This window comes from Vanacampus margaritifer, chromosome 19 (genome assembly GCF_051991255.1).
Source record: "Vanacampus margaritifer isolate UIUO_Vmar chromosome 19, RoL_Vmar_1.0, whole genome shotgun sequence".
Lineage (NCBI taxonomy): Eukaryota > Metazoa > Chordata > Actinopteri > Syngnathiformes > Syngnathidae > Vanacampus > Vanacampus margaritifer.
In genome coordinates, this window is record NC_135450.1 from 5,244,775 (window position 1) to 5,260,086 (window position 15,312).

General features: G+C 39.3%; 1 protein-coding gene across 11 annotated transcripts in view; it reads left to right on the forward strand.

Annotated features, from left to right (window-relative positions):
* The window catches only part of cdc42bpab (CDC42 binding protein kinase alpha (DMPK-like) b), a 73,623-nt gene that overhangs the window by 16,409 nt on the left and 41,902 nt on the right, over window positions 1–15,312 (forward strand). For all 11 annotated transcript variants that reach the window (XM_077552005.1, XM_077552006.1, XM_077552015.1 and 8 more), the window contains exon 2: window positions 12,714–12,805. In XM_077552005.1, coding sequence (XP_077408131.1) covers window positions 12,714–12,805 — 92 coding nt within the window. The remainder of the gene's footprint in view (window positions 1–12,713; window positions 12,806–15,312) is intronic.

Sequence of the window (15,312 nt, forward strand, 5' to 3'; positions counted from 1 at the left end):
ATCGGACTTTATGTTGTGGTTTACTATTCTTTGTTCTCAGACCACATTGCTGCCTGATAGCTGACACGGTGTGCCGACCTTGGCTTGTGGTGCAGCGCAAAATCTGTGTTAGTCATCTGATCTATTTTAAGGCCTATTTATAAAAGTACACTGTTGCATTTGTGTCATTTTTCTCTTGCTGGCAATCCTGACCTCTCCATCTTTTAAAGTGAATATGCATGACTTGAGGACTGTTAGCTGGACGAGAGCACCGTTGACACCGGTTTCAACACCGTTCATCCATCCTCTAGCTCAATGGTGCTCATTGACTTGAAGTCTCACATGCTGTTGATCTGATAGCTCGCATCCTTCCTCCTCCAGCCTGAATCACTTGCATTGTCTGGATGCACTCCGTGAAACTCTCGTGCACTGCCTGACAATCTCTTGAGCAGGATTCCTGCTCTTGCATACTTTCAGAAAAAGTTCTCTTTTTTGAGGTGGTGTGTATTACCAAAATGTTTGAGTGAGTTGCATTTCACAGTCACTATATAGTCACTCTTTGTCTCTTCCTCCGTTTCCAGCCTGATCTTCTTAACGCAGCATTACACCAGATCATTTACCATGTGGAACAGGGCCACCTGAACATTCTAGATCAGTGTTCCCCAACCTTTTTTCCACCACGGACCGGTTCATACAAGTCCACAACTTTCTTGGACCGACAACGCAGTGGGTTTTTGGGGAGGATTAATAAAATGCTGCAACAAACGCAAATCCACTATGTATTTTTATGTACCTGTACTAGCAGCCCAAACATCATAACAAGGGTAACAACAATGATGCAAGCAACACAAAAAGTGGCGTATTTTGTAGCTAGAACAATAAATGTGAAGCCACATTTTTATGTAACTACATTAGCAGCGCTCTCCTTAAATGCGGCAACACAACAAGGCACCACAGAACAAATCTAAAGTCCATGAGTAACTCACTCACCATAATGCTAAATTAAGAGCCGCTCGCCGCAGAGTGGGCCATCATGCGTGGGAATCACCTGTAGATGTAAGTCCATACACCTTTCTTTTTTTCTTGGTCATATGCTCCTGTGTTGTCTCATCACTGGGCCTTTTCTACGAGAAACTTTCCAATTATGTCTTTTTTATTTTTTTATACTCATTTTGCTAACTTGTCGATTAGCATCAGCGCTACGCGACTTTGATAATTAGCATCTTGAGACATGCGTCAAGAGTCCGTCGTAAACATAGAGAATCCGGCCACTTTTCAAAATAAAATATTTGTAAGCCTCGGCTAATCAATAAACCAGAAGTACAGTAAAAAAAAATAAAAAATAAAAATCTTTCAACTGTGCGGTTCAAAGTGGCCCACGGTCCAGGATCGGTCCGAAGCCACTGTTCTAGATGACACAAGAACGTGCACTGTGTTAATAGAACATAAAGATCATGCAGTTATCACTCTAGCAACATCTGCTATGTTGGGACGTTATATTCTCAGAGGCGGTCTATCTCTATTGTAATCAGCAATGTCATTTACAAAGTGTACACTCACACTTGGCAATCTGTGCATCATCACAGCTGAAGTTTTCAATGGGCAGCAGCTATGTTGTTTGACTCGCGTGAGCAGTGATCACTCCATTTTGTGCTCATGCACTTTCCTGGAAGAGGTGTCTTCATTGTATTTGTCTTACAGTGCCAATACTGTCTTTATTTTAAGGTATCAGTTACTCGTGGAGGCTGCCAATACCAGACATCTTCACACTTGAACAATACTGCAGTTATGTAATCCTAATAACAAACAGCAATAGACATTTAGCCAAGTTGACTTGATATGTTATTTATGTGCTGCACCTACATTCATCAAATGGTGATGACATTACATAACTACTTTAGTCCTCTTGTGATATGCAGGAGACATTGATGCCTATTGGGCGTAGCTGCAAACCCATTTTTACCTACCTAAAGTTAATGATCATGTTTGAGTTTTGTTGCACGGACAGAAACCTTTTGCAGAATTGCAACTGCACCCTGCCTCTTTGACTTATTAACATGTGAAAAAACATGCAGTCGCATTACAAAATGAGAAGGCACAGGTGTGGCAGTCGAGCCTGTTGTGGGTGAAAGTTGGCATGCTATCTTGACATGTAGCCATCGGGATTGCAGTTTGCTTGTTGAGAGGGGCAGCGTCTACACGTTCACCTAGATGGCAACACGGGTCACATTGTATCCTCCCACGCAGACTCAATCTACTTATCTATGAGGTCACTTGTCTCCTACCTGTTATCTCGGTCTCTGCCTGCTACTGTGCCAGATGCTTGTTTGTTCTCACAGTTTATAGTAGTACATCCATCCTAAATGGATCAGGCTTGTGTTTTTCTACACGTTTTACCCATGCAGGCTCTCGCTGGTTAGTTTGCCCATTAAGAATTAAGAATCACGTTTTTGCCCATTTATTAGCGAGGTGATTTCCCCAAAAATGTCAGTTTGTCAAAGTGCTTAGTCTGGTAAGAATGGCCACTTCAACCTGAGTACAACGCTGCAAGAATTTGCAAAAGCGGATGATGGTTTCTGGAGAAAATTTTGTTTTTTTGCATTGGGGGAAAATGGCCTTTTTGGGAATGTTATTGTGTGATATCGCCTATAGAAAATTTGGCCATTATGAGTAGTGTTATTCCAATACAGTTTTTTAGCCCCAGATACCGATTCCGATAACCAGCTTTGCAATATCGGCCAATGCCGATACCATACCAATACCTAAGTTTTTTTTTTCTCAACATAAAAAAGCGGTCCTGCCATTGGTTCAGCGCATTCAAGGGCCAATAGGATATCTTAGCTCGGCATGCAGTGAACATGTCACACAACATTGAATGTCTTACATGAGCAAGACACAAGATGCTGCATCCAAAATCCTATATTAGCATCGGAATTAATGGTATCGGCATGTTACTTGTTAATACTCACCGATACCACTATTTTAATGCAATCGGGGCCTCTGTCGATACCAGTATCGGTATCGGAACAACACTAATTATAAGTAAAACAATATATTTTCAACCTTTAGTTTTTATCAACATTCTCACAAACGATAATTTTTCTAAATTAGATTAATCACATCTTAGAATTTTTATTAATCACGATTAATCCATTAATAAAAAATACCTTTCATAAACATTTTTCCCCCGCCAAATTTGAAGAGCACAGTTTGTGTTAATTCTTTTTACATTTAATGTTATGATGAAGTCTTTATAAATATATAAATATTTTTTGATCCACTGCATGCGCTCATCCTCATCTTTTTCTAATCAGTTTATTTCTTGCATAATTTAAAATATTTTCATATGAACAAATATTCTAAATGTGATACGCAAACATTTATTAAATGCTGTACTTTGATTCATGTACTTATGTTTATTGCTCAAACACAACCCGTGCTACCTTAAACGTAGCCATCCGCTGTCACGCTAAAGGATAATTTGTGGTCAAAATTAGTAGTGCGATTTATTTGCGTTAATTGATGATTAATGTGATGATTTTTTTGTGATTAATTAATCAGTTGACGCTTTAACTTTGACAGCACTAGTGAAAATACTTTAGCATGAGCACCTATATTGGTGGTGTAATTGTATGGTCATAGTAGGGCTAGGTAATTAATCCTGATCTTGATTTTGGCTTCCCACGGTCATAAAAGAATTGATGAAAAATGAATAGTACAGTGTGTTTATGCAAATTCCTGCATTATGAAAGCACCCTTAATCCCCCTGTGTTGCTTGCAGAAGCAGGCGTGTGATGTCTTCTTCTGTCCTCCCCGAGTGCACTTTAAGGTGTTTGACACCCCAGTTGGAGTTTACTGTAAACTAAACACACAATACACAAAAGAATTTCAAAGTCAGAGAGAGAAAATTTCAACGTCCTATTTTTCATTTTATTCTCATGCATTTCTTATTGCCCAATGCCTTTTTGCCTGGCCCATCAATGTGCAAGTGCGTCACTTTTTTAATCAGCTGCAAAGATGTGTCTTTACCTTAGAAAAATCTAACAATTTGTGTATTGAGACATAAATTGTATGTTGAGTGACTTCCAATGGCGCGGTGTAATATCACAGATGGAGTTAAAAATCACAGTGGTGACAATGGTTTTCTGATGTCAGAGCTTCTCAGGCTCTGAATATGATGGAGGCGGTCGCCTCCTAATTTTATATGCAGGAAAAACTATAGAAGGATTCCTCTTCAATTCATCAAGATCTTTTCTGCCCTTTTACTTTATCCTCTTCCAGACTATGAATGACCACCTGGTAATGTTATCATAGCATCCTTATTCCCTCTTGACTCAAAGGTCATAACAAAAGACTTGTGGATGCTCTTATACAAACGGGTGAATCCATTTATAGTAACGGGTGGACCCGATGGGACTCAAACCCTTAAAAGGTGCAAAGTCCTTGCTGGGCCGCACCACTTGAGGCACAGAGTACTGTAACATAGTAACCCCCCCTTACCCATCAGCCGGAGAATAACGGTCATATGCCCAGAAAAGGCTTTTGGAAACTTGGATGTTGTGACATGTTGCTGTTTGAACATGGATTGGATGTATACTGCTGATTGTTGACTTTAATTTGCCCAATGTTAAAATTTATTAAGTGCTTCTATCTGGAAGTTAACAAGGTGCCACAGTATTCCTACATTCTTGTGTGAATAATGTGCCAACTTTTTGTTGTTGTAAAACCACACAGCTTTGGAAAATGTTGTCTGAGTTACAGAGCATTCGTACTGCCTGGTATTCCTAGCTCTTTGTTTCAGGCTTAGATGCTGCCATAAAGTCACTTGTTCCTGGGACTGCGGGAGAAAATGTTTCGACTGGCTTAATACTTTGACATATGAGTCATCCAACTGTCACTTGCTGTTTCACCAGTGTCACCAGCAAACTTTTGAGATTAAATGATTTTGCATAGTTTGCCAGTTTCATTTGTATTTAAAAAATGGTTCAATTCACTAGGAATATTTTAGAGTACTCTGGGTATGACATTTTTATATGCACTGCATGAAAAAGTGGGTGTGCACACCTGTCATGTTCTTTGAGGTGGCGTATGTTGCAGCATCACAGAGATGCTTCACTGACCACTTTTACATGCAGGCAATAACCCTTTGGGTTTTGAAAGGCCATGCAACAGGTGCAAAACCCCGAATATGCCCTTATTCTGGTATTCTGGAGCCCTGGTCTGCCCTTATTCTGTGTGCCGCTGTCAACATCAGCGTATTCAAAATTCTATGTATACAGGAGGTACTGTGTCCGCTCACGTATGTAAACGTATTATCCGGAATATTTCAGAATCCAGTCAACCTGTCTTGGTGTAACAGATCCTGGAACGCTCCTGACGTTCTCACCTTATCTACACATATTGGGAGGGCATGTTGACACAGAATTGCATAAATCAACTTGTTTGCACTTTGGGTCGAACACGTTCACTCGAAAGCTCGGAGGGTGTTTTATTAAGTGCACTTACGTGAACATACTGTATTTGCATGTACAGAAGTGTAAAGTGTGACCCCAAGCACTTCATTTCTCCCACAAAATAGTTGAAATCAATTTAGTTAAATACAATTTAAAATGGAGAGGTGGTGGAAACTTCACTGGAGAACTTGAGTTTTTATTTATTTATTTATTTATTAATAAAAAATATTTAAGGTGATGAGAAAATGTGCCAGTGTTCTAGTGATGCCTATTTTGCCCTTCACTTATTTCCGGTGGTTATCAATGCTTTAGTACCTACTATTTAGCATTGCAAACTGGGAGTTGGGCTGCTGTCTGACTCTGGACCCTCTGGCTCTACCTGTAGTGATCTCACAACTGTCATTCACTAGAGAGCTAGACACCTTTCATCTAGGTTGGTGATGCCCCCCCACACACATCTGTTGGGATAACCACTGGCTTTGACAAAGTGGCCTGCTTCCATTTTATTTTCATCTATATTTGAGGCAATTTACTCTTTGGGTTTGGGCTACTTGCACACATATGCCGCAGCTAAAGGAAGCCTGGCGTGCAGAGTCACTTGTTCTTTAAGAATTGCATTTGTATTTTCTTCTTGGTGACCTTGAAATGCGAAAGACCTCACTTAAGGTATTATCAGGAAAGGAGTTTGGAATACCATAGCATACAATGAATTTACATTATTATTATGATATGGTGTGGTTGAAACTTTTGTTGTTGTGTGTTGACTGTGTATCGCCTGCTAAGCTTAGTGTGAGGGACAATGGGACAACCAGCTCATTTTGGGAGGATAGCGTGCAGGATATACTGAAGTTGTTGGAGCCAGCTTGAATTGACTCAGATGTTTCTGGTGAATAAGAGAAAAATTAAATGGACAGCCTTGCTGGCCGTGACCATGTGACCCCACAGGAAAACAGCTGGTATATATCTGTTTGAATTTTAGGGGTTCTGATTTCCATGCTCAATACAGAATATTCTTGGAATATTTAAAGATTGTTTTCTTGGACTTGACAGTAGTAAGCAGGAGGAAGATGATCTGTGTTACTCAGTGAAATCCGTCCTGACGCCATGGCTGTGTACTCATTATGATCTTTTGGAGAACTAATTGCTCATTTTTATGACAATTGCGCAGTTTTTTTTTCAATAAGGTTTTTTTCCCACCTAGGAATACTAGCTTATGAGTTCTCTTCCTTCCAGCGGTCCTGTCACGTTCAGACGAAGGCCATCCACAGGTTTCTTCCTCTACTCTTTGTCTAATCCTTAAAAGTCACTCTCTCTTTCCATCTCACTTTTTTCCCCCCATCTCTCTTGAAAACTGCATTTTTGTGTCGTTACCTCACTGTGGTTGTAAATAATATCCGTGATGACTTCCAGATGTCCCTCCATCCCACTATGTAAGTGGAGTCTGGTGCGGTTGTAAGGGTTGGACTGACACTTACTGTAACTGGCTCAACTGCTGACTGGTCTCACTGGCTCGTCACTCTGCACTGTCCGGTATTGCGTTCTGTTCCAAGTTGAACCTGACTGCTTTTCCAGTCCTTCACTGCATTATCTTCGCTTTCCTTATGTTCTCTCACTACTGTGTTATCATCCCACAATCATGTTATGTTGTAGTTTGAGAATTCCTTAACCGCAGACAAGGAGCAGACATCATCGTCATGTTTGTCCTTCCAGAGGAGTTCATTAGCCCACTAATTCCTCTCCTGCTTTTTTTTCTTTTAGTAGTAGTGGTTATTGGATTGATGATGATGTGTGTCAAACAATTCTCGCCAGTTCTTGACAAAGGACCCGACACAGTATACACACAAATATACAATACTTAAGTTTCCTTTCAGAATTTTTTATTTTTAAATAGAATATTCTACTACAACATAGGCCCACAAATGAGGGGAATTGCTTGCAAATAAAATTTGTGATTATTGGATAAAGAAACGTTACTTTAAATATTCAATCATTTTTCAAACGGATACATTTGTTCTTGTAATGATCTAAAAATGAGAACACAGTAAACATTAATACAATGCGTATCATATTGTGATCCACGTGTATCCCAACATGACTTTCAAGGCGACCTGTATCCTGATAATATTTTATATTACTTACAAATAGTTTTTATGAAACAGTCATACGTGTACAGTATACAAATCAAATTTGTATTATGCTGGAAAAATGTTTTTTTTTTGTTCTAATGTTAGCATTGCTTCCTGTTGAATGAATGTGTAATATCGATTCTGATATCAATGTATTGATATGTGTATTGTAAAGAGACTCACAACAATATTCACGTATCGATTTTTTAATTGTATATGTATTTTTTATTGAGCACACCACTAGGAGACACAAGTGGAAGTCTAGCAAACAAAAATATTGGCAATTGGCAAGGTTGAATGCCTTGTTTAATCGTCAAACTTGTGTTTTTTTTGTTTTGTTTTTTTGTTCAATGAGTAATGGTTCAAAGCTTGCATTTTAAACATGATGTACTATTAATCTTTTATGTTGATGATGTGGCTGAATTCTGAACTATCCAAGTGGTATTATATATACAGTGCTATTTTACAAACTACTAGCTTTAGCTTTTGGCTCTTGGCTCTGAGGTTCATGCCTGTGTATGTTTTTTTTTCTTCTTAAATATTGACTGAACGGTGAGTGTGACTTGCCTTAGAGAACATGAAACAAAAGGCTCACTCTAACATAACAATGCAGCTTAAGGGGGTGTATTTGCATCTAAAACATACAGTGCTAGCTTGAAGGTTGACTTCTCATTGAGGTCAGTTGAATTAAATAAATTGGTTCCAGTGTCATTTTCCATGCAAGTATTAGCCGTTGTTAACCAGTCTAATATTAATACATTAAAAAATACTCTTTAAACAATTGAACCTTTAAACAATTGAACCTTTAATGACGTATGAGGAGGAAACAATTTGTTAACCTTTAAATGAGGGTGGAAAATAAATGTTTCATTGCTTACACACCTTTACACAGCTCAAAGTGATTTACGGAACCAGCCCAGCACATAGAAAACAGCCAACAATTACATACAAAAGCATGTCCATACATGTGTTCATTTTGACCGCTCTACTGTGAGCCTGCCTGCTGTGCTGTAGACGAACGAAACATCAGTCACGCTGACATGCCAACTTAAGCCAAGCCTGCCAAATGTACTGAAATGCCTCATAAGTGTGCCATTTGAGCTAAATAAACACACTTGCCTGAAACTGCACAAAAATGGCCCTTGTGATAAGGATAGATGGTCCAGATAAGTGGTCTGGATTTTTGCTTTACAGCACTACTACTTAGCTACATGCATACGTTTGGCGTCACTCACGTTTTTCCAGTTTCACTGGCTCCTGTGGCCAAACATGCCTGTGTATTTTTCACAGTGTAGATTGCAAATGTAGCCCTATATATGCACACTTTCCCATGTAGAGTGCAATACATTAAACTACTTGTGACTGACATGTCATCTTTTTTCCAATCTTGACTCACCAGCTGTGTAGTCATTGCAAAACCTCTTGCAAACAAAGAGCTTCAGTCATGCTCAGTGCTTGGATTGACACTTTCCCAATCATTGCCACAGGTTCATGCCACACCTTGTCGTAGCAACTGTTGCTATGTTTGGGTCTACCTGTGTATTTTGCTAGTGAGTTAAGATGGATGACAAAACTGGATAGTATTTGCTTGTCTTATGGTAAAAAAGAAAAAGAAAAAGAGCACAGCGTGTTCGATTCAGTGGCGGGGAAGCAGACACATTGATTGTTGCGTAAATGTGGGTTAGTTCATCGCTTATTGAATACAGCCAGTGAGTGTGTATGACCTTACCTACACTCTTAAGACAAATTCCAATAATAAATTGCATGCCAGTAAAACAGGTTGTTAGTGGACGCCATACCACTTTTTGTTCAAATAATGTCTTTTTTTCTTCTTTTTTTTGTCAAGCATTTTTTTAACATTGGCCTGGCTCTGGAATTTCTTAGAAGACCAGGGAGACAACAGCTCAGCATTCATCTGGTTTTGATGTGGGGAACTAGATAGATATTATTGGGTGGATGTGAACATATTTGCAAGTGTGCTTTGTTGTGGCTAGGACCTGTGGGCTCAGAGATGAAAGAAGTCTCATGTGGCTCCTGACTCAGCAGACAGCTACTAATCATGTCTTCCTCTGCCTTGCTCCATTACCTTTACTTTGTGCCTGAAAATTCATTTTAATGAAGAGTTAGATCAGAAGTGAACACTTTTATTCCTTCCACCCTGACGAGCACTACCTTGTCAGAGAACGAAGCTGGCGTGTGAGATATGATGGCCTAGTAATGGTCCTAATGTTAAATAAAAAATAACTTGAGGGATAAGGATGACAACGAGGAAGGTAGCAGCAGCAATGTCAAAGGTCGTAGGCTTAGCTGAGATTTGTCTTCATGACCTTCCGGATGATGGGAATGAGGCAGTAAACATGTATAACCCATGTGCTCAGTGCTGAATAATTGATGTTGTCTTCTAGCCTTTATTGATACGGCTGTCCCCAATGACCCATGCCAATATAGGGTGCCTCGAGGGGCCGAAATGTTTTGCTTTATTTACACTTTGCAGGGGTTTAATTAATTTGTTACTGGAATTAAATAAGTGGAGCTTTGACAGATGTATTTAGCAAATAAAATGACATCAGCTGGAGAACAAGAATGTCTGCCAAAAAACAAATATGTGTATTTTGATGTGTATTGTGATAATAAATCAAGTATTTTCTTTTTTTGAAATTCTAAGTCACAATGGATAGCTGGCAGGACGTCCCTTTCACTTGAGTTAGCAGATTTATACTTACCACCACCTAAGTGTAACGTTCTCTTTGGAATTTGTATTTTGGCTTTTTTTATTTTATTTATTTTTTACTTCATTCTCATTTGCAATTTGTTTGTAAAAGCAGGCTTTTTCCAGGTGGATGTGGATTGGTAGGGACAAAGTCATCCCATGAATATTGTAGAAGTCACATCAAACGCTGGCACTGATTTCAGACATTTTATTTGTGTAATTGCTAGATGCCTTGCCTTTGTGTAAAAGCGCACACTGTTCAGTACCAATTTTAATATTCTTGGGGGAAAAAACACAAAATAGCGAGATACAACCCAAGATTAACCCCATAGTTAGTGCAATACTGTTTTTTGGCCCCCAATAACGATTCCGATACCGACTTTTGCGGTATGGGCCGTTACCATACCGTAGGGCTGGGGCGATATGACCCAAAAAATAAAATCTCGATTTTTACAGACATTCAGGATAATTACGATTTTAATCTAATAAACCCAACACCCATGTTTTATCACATATATTCCATCATGATTTTTACAAGTTTTTCCACACACAGCCAAATGTGAATCTAATGGGAAGCATATATTTATTTTATATTGTTCATGATGGATTTGATTCTTTGCAGCGGCCCTGTTGAATTTGAACATGATGCGATGGTGCTGCAGAAAGCAGGGTGGCAAATCACCACTAACCACAAAACAATTACTGAAATCATATTTTTTTACTATTTAGCCTTGTGATGTTTCTTTGTGCCCTGCAATTGACTGGCAACCAGTTCAGGGTGTGCCCCGCCTACTGCCCGAAGCCAGCTGGGATAGGCTCCAGCAACCCCCGCGACCCTTGTGAGGACAAGCGGTAAAGAAAATGGATGGATGGATGGATGGATGTTTCTTTGTTTGTTGGAAAAACAGTGTTCTCACTTAAACATTTTGCTTAATTCCCATGTAGAATCCCATCAGGATCCTTTTTTTTTTTTTTTGGGTGAAGTAGTCCGTGAGAAAATGCTTCTCAGGTTTCATGCAGTATTTAAAAATACTGTACTAACTTTTCAGCAGTGATGCAAATTTTACATGCTCAATTTAGTCCTGAGTGTGCCTGTCTCTATGATTTTAGTTTAATAGTTAATTATTTTCACAGTCCTTTTTTTTAAAGGCCATTGTTGTTAGTATGCTGTTGTTGTTTTTCTAATGACTACATTGTGGAAATGTAATCATGTAAATGTAATTTTTTTGTCACCTTCTACAATACTGATACCGTACAACTTTGAATCATTATGCGCTCTAAATGTGTTCTTTTCACTAAAAAACTGAACGCAACTGACTTTGCCCCCCCCCCCCCCACTGTTTATAACATAATTGAACGACATGTCCAGTTACACAGGATGCAGTGTGTATGTCGTAGTGATGATAATAATAATAATACATCAAATTTGTATAGCGCTTTCCTAGACACTCAAAGACGCTTTACAGTGGAATGGATCCATTATTCATGCACTCACACATTCACACTGTGGTGGCGGTAAGCTACTTTTAAGTAGCCACAGCTGCCCTGGGGCAGGCTGACGTAAGCGTGGCTGCCAGTGTGCGCCTACGGCCCTTCCGACCACCACCAAACATTCGCACCTTACAGACACCAGTGTGAGTGGTACTGGAGGCAATGTGTGTGAAGTGCCTTGCCCAAGGACACAACAACACATGACTCTGGGAGAGTGGGGATCGAACAGCCGACCGACTGGTTACTGAACGACCGTCTCTACACCCTGAGCCACAGCCGCCACAAGCCATAGCAGCCGACTATGTCGGCTCCTCATGGCTCCACTAAAGAGTGAGCACTTGCTGACTTTATGTGTTAGTTTAGTTTTACCAGAGGCGTTTCCCCCCTTTCACAGTGTGAAAATGTCATTTTCCGGAACACTAGTGGTTTTTATAAAATCGTGGCTCACACCCATACAGACACCCAAGTGTAGAGGGCGTGGACACATCCTTGTAGTGTTTGAGCAATAACAAACATTATCTACTGGTAGTGTGTTTTTCCTGATTTGAGAAGTTTATACATCCGTATATGGTTGCCTGTAATTTTCTGCTACTTACTTTTTGGCTGTAGTGCTAAGTCTTTGAAAGTATGATATATTGTTCCTGTTAAACGAAATAATGTTAATTGTGTATATATTGTGGAGAACACCAACCTGCTGCCTCTTAGTCAAATAAGCTGTTTGCAAGTACATGTGACCCTTGGTCATTTAAATGCTGCAATAAATCACAATGAACTGGCACAAGATTAGAATCAAGGTCTCTTTTACGTGTGCTTCTTTTAAATTATAAATGGAATCTGATTTCTGATCAATAACTCGTTTATTGTCAATCTATGGGTTACACGTGGAGTCTTGTAGAAATCACCTGATATATATTTGAATGAACTTAACTTTACTCCTTTTCTTCTTCCTTACAGCCAAACCCTTTACATCCAAAGTGAAGCAGATGCGGCTGCACAAAGAAGACTTTGAAATCCTCAAAGTGATTGGACGAGGAGCTTTTGGAGAGGTAATGTTCCTTTTGTTTTTTTGCACTCGACGACACCTTGCAACAGTCTACCACCACAACCTGTAATTAGGGTTTTCTCTTTTGTTGAGGAAACAGATGTCATCATGGGTCAGTTTGAAGCTGCTCTTTACTCATGTGAAATCCAACGTGGTTTATTTGTCTACATGTCTGCTTTGACTGGCAATATGTCAAAATGTTCCTTGCAGCACAGATTTTTGCAATATGATCCTAAAACAATACTTAAGTAAAAGACAATTATGTTCTACCTTAAACAAACAAGTCTGATATTGGGCTGCTTTCTTTTGCATTCCAGCAGCAGCATGTGGTACTCGACTGCTGCTTAAGCATGACTTCACATTTATCACTTCACAGGATTACAGTATCAGTGAAACTAGCCACTAAATACCACTTATTTCATTTTGTGCTTGTATGTGTGTGTCTAAGTAGGTTAGAAGATACTTGTCAGTGGGTTTCAGGTATTTATGTCAAAGCAGGGGAATGTTGTAAGGACCGGTATCGAGGCCTTCAGCCAGCACTCTTGCATAAAAACAATATTCAGCAAAAGGCAACTCCATACTGATTGACAATTTCTTACCAGTCACCTTGAGAACTTATTTTACCAACCAAGTCAGTCAAAGCATAGTTTCTCAAACGTTTTCAGCTCAAGACAATTAAACATTTGTTAGTACCCTAGGATCCAAATTTGCACGGTTAAATTACATCACCTCATTAACCATAATAGCAACATACACTGTAAATAACTAGTGTTAAGGCAGAAAAGCAAAATGCACTAATTTGCTACAACAAACAGGTAATTGTCCAATAGACTGTGTGCCTGCTTGAAAAACTAGCTTTCATCTTTTTGACTCTAGACAATTGACCGGTCACACATTTTAAGAAAGCCTGCTTTAAAAAACAAACAAAAAACACTTTTTAAAGATTGATGGTGGGCAAACTGAATGGTAAATTAGCAAATAAGGTGATTGATTGATGGATGGAGATACATTTGGACACACCTATCAGCATGTAGCTACAATACAATGCAATGCATTAATGTTTTTACTTGAGCCTGTGCAGCTAGTACTGGAATGTGAATGCATGAGTCATGTGAATCCTGTGTATGTATTTTTCAGCATTGTGTTCAGGGTTATATTGGGACTAGTGAAAAGGTGCTACCTTGTGGTAACATTCCAATGTCAGCGGTGCCATGGCCACTTAATGACCAATTTGATTATTCCATTACTGCACCATTTGTAGTCACCTAATAGAAACAGTTTTTTTTTTTCCTGTGTGACATCAAAATGATTATATTTAAGAGCCTTGTAGACATGTGGGCAAGGGAAGATTCCAAACGACAGCCATAAATGACCTATTGTGATGTCATAGGGTTTCGATTATCATATGAAGAAGTTTTGAGTGGTTTCATGCGCAGAAGCGGTTAGAACGCTTGCGGTTTTATGACTTTAGAGGCCCCTTTCCCAAAACATTTTGGTCAAATTCCAATTCTTTCGGGTATGCTCCATAACATTAAATACCACACTAATGTACTTTTGGATTGCAGTGATTAATGCAAATAGAGAGATGACGGACGATACAGCAAGTATCCGCTAACATGAAGCTTAATGAAAATGAGCTTATTATGGAACTTATGAAGGATATAAGAACAGAGAAGTTATTATAAGGCTTCAGGACTGGTGGCATCAGACTAAGATTACCAGGCTCAGCCGCTCAGATAAAGAAAAAATGGGACAAAACTAAAGTCTGGAAAGGTGACTCGAGAGCAGTCTGAAGTTACGATATTTTGATCCTCCACTCTTATGCTTGCTAACAGACAGCATTCCAAGTGATGGTTCGAGGACACGTGGTTGTGGAGCTGATTTGATGAACGAACCACTGGGCTCACTTGTCCCTTTACCAACTTTAATGGGCCAGTTGGCGCTGAGTGTGTTGTCATAAAAAAAGATTAGGCTTAGGCGTTCTCGACACATAACTCATCCTTCATGCCATCACAGTAACTGTCAACAGTGTAGATTTATGTGATGTAATGTTGTTACGTACTCACTTTTTTGCATTGTCAATACACCAGTAACTTAAAAGCTATAAACAGGCATGAAATAATGAGGCACATTCCGGATAGTGTCTTAACACCCTAATATGGTTCTACATATTATTTTGAATGTTCTAAAGAAAGAATACTTCTTGCAAATGGCCGGGAAATATGCACAGTTGACTGTGATTGTCTTTCACCCGGCTTCTTCTTTCTTGTCATAAAGAAAAATATGAGAACGATTCTACTTATGTTGTCTGTTTCTCTGCGGGGTTTCATCTTGATAGGTGCTTTCGAAAAAGTTGCTGGAGCGGGTCAGAAAAGGCAAAGAAAGGGGAAGTCAACCTCAAAATTTTCTTAACAATAATATGTTCTATGCATCCCCACTAGTCTAAACACGGTATTGCCAACTTAATATGACATCAGAGTTGCTCAGGGCTCAGATGACGACCAATCTGGG